General features: G+C 40.7%; 1 protein-coding gene across 1 annotated transcript; it reads right to left on the bottom strand.

Moving 5' to 3' along the window:
• Positions 1-5,217: 5,217 nt before the first annotated feature.
• On the bottom strand, positions 5,218-6,622 carry LOC138984232 (small kinetochore-associated protein-like). Its single transcript, XM_070357826.1, has one exon. The coding sequence runs from the start codon at positions 6,558-6,560 to the stop codon at positions 5,853-5,855; it is 708 nt and encodes a 235-aa protein (XP_070213927.1). The 5' UTR covers positions 6,561-6,622; the 3' UTR covers positions 5,218-5,852.
• Between the last annotated feature and the right edge of the window lie 767 nt (positions 6,623-7,389).

The following is a 7,389-nucleotide window of genomic DNA, read 5'->3' as shown; positions in this document are numbered from 1 at the left end:
AAGAGTTGACTCATTGGAAAAGACTTGGATGCTGGGAGGGATTGGGGGCAGGAGGAGAAGGGGATGACAGAGGATGAGATGGCTGGATGGCATCACCGACTTGATGGACATGAGTTTGAGTGGACTCTGGGAGTTGGTGATGGACAGGGAAGCCTGGTGTACTGTGATTCATGGGGTCGCAAAGAGTTGGACACGACTGAGCGACTGAACTGAACTGAACTGAAAGATAGGAAAATGGGATGGAGAACGATGGACATATCAGTCCATTAAGATATACAGAAAGTGGAGTTTTAATTGGGAAATACTTATTTTAGAGAAAGGGCACTGCTGGAGAAGAGAGACATGGGAATAGCTATAAAATGCAGGTAAAGACTTAACGGAACTGAGGCTTGTGCGAAGGAGGGGTGAGGGTAAGCAGAGAGGAGAAAAGATGTGGAATGAAGCTATTTAAAAAAACTACTTTTGATTTTGTTTGGTTTGCAATGTCACTTGGATTCCTTATGATAATTATCTCATAAATAAACATCCCTCTGTAAAGAAACATCAAACCTGAAATGATCAGCTCTTCAGTCTGGATTTACCAGACTCCCAGCTTCATGTCCCCAGCAAGGAAAGTCCACTGAGCTCTGCCTGGGATCTCCTAACTCAGCTGTGCCCTGGTAACTCTCTCCAGATGATAAACTGGGTCGATTGTAGGGCTCCTCTGATTTTTTCCCCTCCATAAGAATTCACTGTCTTTCATTAGCTGATAATCTAATGTCTGGACATTATTATTTCACATGTTGTGCCTATTAAAAAAAAACCCAAAACTTATTTTAGGCAGGAGAATAAATCTGGTCCATTGTGGCCATGAATAAAAATGAGGCCTCATGCTTGTGTCAGGAGCCAAGACCCACTTTGCATCTGGCCACACACAACTGATTCTACTTGAGGTCTCTTCCTGAGCCTAGGATGGCACCTATGAGCTGGCTAGGGAACAACGTCTAATGTTTCTTATACTTATGTCCTCTGAGGACAGTGAATATACAACATCCAAGAAGACGGTGGGAACAGAAGGATCAGAAGTCATGGACACGGAAATAACCCCAAAGCCAAGAGGCACAAAGAAAGTGGCAATCAGAAACCAAGTGGGAGAAGAAGCCTCAGATAAGGAAGAAGCATGGAGTAGAGAAAAGGGGAGACAGCTGGCAGCGGGCAGCTTGAGTAGAAACAGAGACAGAAATCTAAGGAAGGAAGAACCATGCGAAAGGCAGACTAGGGATTCTGTTGTGTTCTACATGATTTTCCCATTTTCTCTAAAGCTTGGTTAAACTGCTTATAAGATCTTCCAATGCTTCCTTACGTCTTCTGAATTTTGCTAGTAATGGTCATCAGTTGAGGTAATCCAACCCCCAGCTCTTAAACTCAAAAGAGCTTGAACTCCCCTGTTGGATCACTGGTCATGGCCACTGGTTGAAACATGAGGCAGGGTACCAGCTATGTATACACACCGGTTACCTGTTATAAAGCCATAGAGTGGAGATCCGTGGAATGGGGGATAGAAATATGTGCCATTTCATCTCATTAATCATCCTTTCTTTGATAATTAATTATCTCTTTCTTTGATAATTCTATATTTCTATCAAAGAAAGGAAGAAAAAACTGTTTCAGGACAGATGACAGGATATGCTACTCAAAGTGTATTCATTCCTCAGATGACAGCTGAAGCATCCCTTCCTCAGAGATACTTCATCTGATCCCTCACTCTAGGTAGGGTATCCTGTGGTGTACTCTCACACACTTGGTCCCTTTACTCCAATCATTTGTGTGACTATATAATTCGTATGCCTCTTCCCAACTAGATTGTAAGCAATTGTGGGAAGGGAACCCATAAACACATTGAATAAACAAATTGATATTTTAGTGCCGTGGGAGAGCAGAATCCATATAACAGAAACTGTTAGTTTTCACCAAAATCCATTGTGGTTTTATCCTGGAGATACCTAACTCTGTATCTCAGGCTCCCTTACTCATAGAAGTGTCCATATGCTTAAGAGCAAGTCAGGTGGTCATTGTCAGGCATGGTTTATTAAAATCTCCCATATGCCCTCTCTTCCCTATATTTCCTTATTTTGAATGATTTGAATAATAAACTCTGACTTCCCTCCACTACTTTCCTTCCTTGTTCCCTTCTCTAGGAAAACCTTGGGAGACACATGGTGAAGATGATGGAGCCACAATACGAAAGGAGCCTGGGTATATGAGTCCCCACATGGCATGGAGTTACCTCATGGTAAGGGGCACCTGATTTGAACTATTAAGTAAATTAGAAACAAGTTTTCATTGTGTTTGAGTCAATGTACATTTGTGATTCTATTAATTATAGCTTAACCTGCTGCTGCTGCTAAGTCGCTTCAGTCGTGTCCAACTCTGTGCGACCCCATAGACGGCAGCCCACCATGCTCCTCAGTCACTGGGATTCTCCAGGCAAGAATACTGGAGTGGGTTGCCATTTCCTTCTCCGTAGCTTAACCTACCCTATCACAATCCATATACATGAAGGTATTGGGGAGATAATAGGATGGGAAATGCATCAAACATGAAGAGCTGCAATGGCCCTTCCATAAGTAAATGTTTGGAATTAGAAATTAGAGATGCCAAGGTTCAGACAGTGCTGGATGGTAAGTTAGAGATTACTTAAGGTCCAAGGGCTTTAAAGCCTCATTTGGCAGAGTACTGGTGAATGAATCAGTGATTTCTTGATATCTCTTACAACTTTATTATTCTGTCTACCACTGCTACTTAGAGGAAAATAATTCATCCTTGTTTACAAAGGGGTACATTGTCATGGCATCATGAATGGCATCAGGCTCTCTGGAATAATTGAGAAATCTATTATCTTATTGGATGAAGTGCCAGATTCCATGCCAACAGAGCTCTTGCGGGAGTTTTATTGACTTCATAAAAAAAAAGGCAAGAAAAAAAATACCCAGGCATATTCCCCAAATATGTTTTCAAAACTAACTTTAATAAAAATTCTTATGGCTGAAGGACATAGGAGTCCACCTATCAAATAGGAAGGATCCATTCAATCTACCTGTACCAAAAGGAATCTTCATTTTACGTCAAACTTATTTCATGCTACTATGGGGTAAAACAATATGCCATGCTCTGCTTTGGGAAACAAAACATAAATTCAGTCATTATTTATTCTTAGCAAGCAAATGATGAAATGCCTATGTATGTGGTCTTTTAAAAAATACAAAACAGCAAAAATAGCCTACTAACTCAGCCTAAAACTCTTAGATGTCTGTGCCTTACATTAATTACATAATTCAGTTTGCCTATATCTTTCAGATCATGAAAACTTTTATTAGAGAAAATAACATCTTATTTTTTAAAAATATATACTTTAAATTTGAAAAAGAATGGATACTTGTATGGGTATAAGTGAATCACTTTGCTGTATTCCTGTAACTAACACATCTTTGTTAATCAGATATACTTCAATATAAAGTAGGTATTAAAAAATAAACTACATAATCTAAAAAAGTACATGCTTTATATCAGTCAGTCCACAACTATCTCTAGCACAATATACTGTGGACCCCATAGGCAAATGGAATATGGTCCCTCATATAGTTTATAATCCTGTCAGAGAAATCCATGATGAATGTAACAAGGGATAAACAATGTTTAAATTGCAAATTAGAGGTAAGCATAAAATGAATAATATAAGAATTCAAAGGAAGGAGAGAGAGGTGCTGACTCAACTGAAAAAAGAGTTGGAGAGAGGACCTTTTAAAAGATTTGAATTTGAGATGGACTTTGACTTTGGTGAACTTCCCTGGTGGCTCAGATGGTAAAAGCGTCTGCGTACAATGCAGGAGAGCCGGGTTCGATCCCTGGTTTGGGAAGATCCCCTGGAGAAGGAAATGGCAACCCATTCCAGTACTCTTGCCTGGAAAATCCCATGGACAGAGGAGCCTGGTAGGCTACAGTCCATGGGGTCGCAAAGAGTCGCACACAACTGAGTGACTTGACTTGACTTGGATACACTATTTTATCAGTTAAGGGTCAAGTTTAGCTGCATGTAACAAAAATATTTAAGTAAAGTAGCTTAAATAAGATAGATTTTTTTTCCTCTCCCACACTAAGCAATATGAAGATAGGTAATCCAGGGCTGGCACAGTAGCCCAGGAATATCAGGGCCAGTGTTGCTGTGATGGATGCTCTTGACCTGCCGTTATGGTTGCAATGCCTACATTTCAGCTCCAGCCATCTCTTCCTCAGTGATAGGCCCCTGGGCATTTGGGTCAGTCTGTTAAGGCCGGTGTTATCATCTTTTAAAAATATATATTGGAAAATAACCACGGGGCAGTTAAATATTTTCCCCAAGAAAATACAGAGTGCAGCAGCAGCCTTGGGAATCACATGAATGTATGAATAGTTTGCTTTCAGAAACCATGCTATTAACCATTGTACTATATTGTCCTATATACTAGTCTTGGGAAAGATCACGTGGGCCCAAGGTGGTAGTGAGGATAGAAGGTAGAATAAGGTAGAAACAGAAGTTTCTACCAAAATTTCGACTTTAAACAGGAACATGGCCTAAAGATGAAGTTTATAGTGTTTGTAATTAAACATCAAAAAAAAATCTCATGGGATTAGAGAAAGACCAAGCAAGGAAGTCATTGAAATATGATGTTCGTTTACGTCAAAGCAAGAGAGGAAAATGTAAAGAGGAAGAGGGGGAAAGACTGTCCAAGGTACTTAAAACTATAACCCAAACACTGTTGCCATGGGATTTCAATTTTCTCTGCAAGTTTCTTCTATCTATCCTACCGAGTTTATAATTATTCATCACCAAAAGCTTGGCCTTTTTAAAAAAAAAAAAAAAATCATTCTCCTTCGTTTTCTTCCAGTTTATCCTAAATCTCAAGGAATTTCCTTTTGTCCATTCCTTGTTTCCTGTTTCTCCTCATCATCCTTCAACCTAGAGATCTCCCCAGCCTCCCGGGACCTTTTATTTTATTTAGTTAATTAATGTAATTATTTATCTTATTGAAATATACTTGACATTTAATATTATATTAGTTTCAGGTTATAAAATAATTATTTGATATTTGTATACACCGTGAAGTTATTACCACAGTAAGTAATTAACATCTATCATCACATAAAATTGCACAATTTTTTTTCTTGTAATGAGAACTTTTTTTTTTTTTTTTAGTCTGAATAGTTACAGAAATATTTATTTAAAGTAACACTTTATAAAAAAAAAAACAACACAGAAATGATTTAGATTAAAAGCTCCAAGGTGTATTGTTTCATACCTGTTATTGCTATCTATACCTTCACCCCATTATTAAGCCACTTCAGGTAACTTTCAGTTCATAAATTTACAGTGAGGTTACAAAGCCCAGTCAGGATGGGACAGAATGTGTTCCAAGTTAGGAAGGGACCACGTGACTCTTCAGTTATGTCTCCCATGGAGCATGTATGCTTCACTGTTTCTTCCTGCACATCTTTTGGCTTCTCTGGTTGTGGCTGGTTTACAGTCTCCTGATGCTAATGATGTGCTGCTTTTTGATCCTAGGAGGCTGATCCAAGCTTTCAGGCCTCCTCTCCTGTAGGCCCTAATTATGAACTGTGAGGTTCAGGAGAGCTGGACAATCTGGAGGCTGGGAACGAATGCTTGCTTAAGGGAGGAATTGCCATTCCAACATCAACTATCTTTAATCCTACTGCAGAAACTGTTTTCATTCTGGGGATGGTGAGTCCTAGAAGATCATGGCCAAGAAGCAGATGTCCTAGGTAGCTTCCTCTGAGAGTCTATCTCCAAGACAGAGCCATGCGGCCACCTGCTTTTATCATATTTCTAATAGCTGCTCCATTTCCTCAAGGGCTGTTGTGAAATCATTTACTTGATTGCTACATAAGGTCTGTTGTTCAAGGAACTGGGCTCTCTCTTCTTCTTTCATTTTCAACTTTACCTTTAAGGCCTGTAACTCCTCCATCTGCTTTTTGGCTGTTTCGTTAAAAAGCTTCAGTTCATCTTGCAAAGTTTGTAACAGCAGCATGGAGTCCACGTGATCTGCGGTGGAGTCTTGCTGTGACGCCAGGGTCTCACTGCCTGGGTTGAGGCCTTTGCTTTCTAAAATTGCCAAACAGTTGTCCTGAAACTTCTCCAGCAGCTCTACTTTTTGAGTCAGGTCTTTCAGCTCTCCCTGAGTTTCAATCAACTTCTGGTGCAACTGCTTGTTGACAGCCTCTAAGAGCTGGTTCTTATCCTTGAGCTCTTCTTCCGATTTCTGTTTACTCAATGGTTTGTAGCTCTTCCTGAGGTTCCTCCTGGAGGTGTCTGTAGCCTTCACCTGCCCATTCTCTCGTCTCGGTTTGATGATTTTTGTAACATCATTCTCTGAAGCTCCTGAATGAGGTCTGGAAACATCAACTTCTTTGGACTTAACAGGTAACTGGCTCTTAAAAGTGGCTCGAGTTTGTGCATCTGCAGGGAGACCGCTGCTCAGCACACAGGAGGGCTGCAGGGTGTACACTGTCTTAACCACGCTGGTCATCGTAACGAGGCGGCACGGCTGGGGTCCAGGTGCCTGCTGCTCCTGCCCGCACGCCTCGTCGCTCTTGTAATGAGAACTTTTAAGATGTACTCTCTTTGCACTTTTCAAATATATTGTCCAGCATTGTTATCTATAGATACCATGCTGCATCTCCAGAGAATCTATCTTTGAACTATTTCACAATTTTTAATTTGGGGTTTTATCTGTCCTCAATTACCACCATATCGCTTTCCTGTGCATCCACTTGTGTCTTTTCCTGACATTACATCTGTCTGACCACTGGAGTGAGTCATTTTTATTTTGGATAGAGGTGGAAAGATATTTGATTCATCTGGACCATGAAGTTTGGGGTTTTATGTTCTTAGTATGCATAAGAAGGGAGCTTCCTTGTTAGCTCAGCTGGTAAAGAATCCTCCTACAATGCAGGAGACCCCAGTTTTACTCCTGAGTTGGGAAGATCCCCTGGAGAAAGGATAGGCTACTCACTTCAGCATTCATGGGCTTACCTGGTGGCTCAGACAGTCAAGAATCTTCCTGCAATGCAGGATACCTGGGTTCAGTCCCTGGTTTGGGAAGAGCCCTTGAAGGAGGGCATGGCAACCCACTCTAGTATTCTCCCTGGAGAATCCCATGGACAGAGGAGCCTGGTGGGCTACAGTCCATGGGGTACCAAAGAGTCGGGCACGACTGAGCGACTAAGGAGAAGCACACAAATGCGTAAAAAGGAATACAGGAGTAATCTCATATGTATATGTTTTTGTAGGCTTCAAGAATGCCGAATCCAGACAAGTTACATGTTTTATCAGATAATTTGTGTCAGGACTGTTAA

This window comes from Bos mutus, chromosome 20 (genome assembly GCF_027580195.1).
Source record: "Bos mutus isolate GX-2022 chromosome 20, NWIPB_WYAK_1.1, whole genome shotgun sequence".
In the NCBI taxonomy this organism is placed as follows: Eukaryota; Metazoa; Chordata; class Mammalia; order Artiodactyla; family Bovidae; genus Bos; species Bos mutus.
Note: the sequence above shows the minus strand (reverse complement) of the source record. Positions and strands in the feature narration are given on the sequence as shown.

Coding starts and splice junctions, on each gene's coding strand:
- LOC138984232 (XM_070357826.1), bottom strand. CDS start 6,560: ATGACCAGCGTGGTTAAGACAGTGTACACCCTGCAGCCCTCCTGTGTG.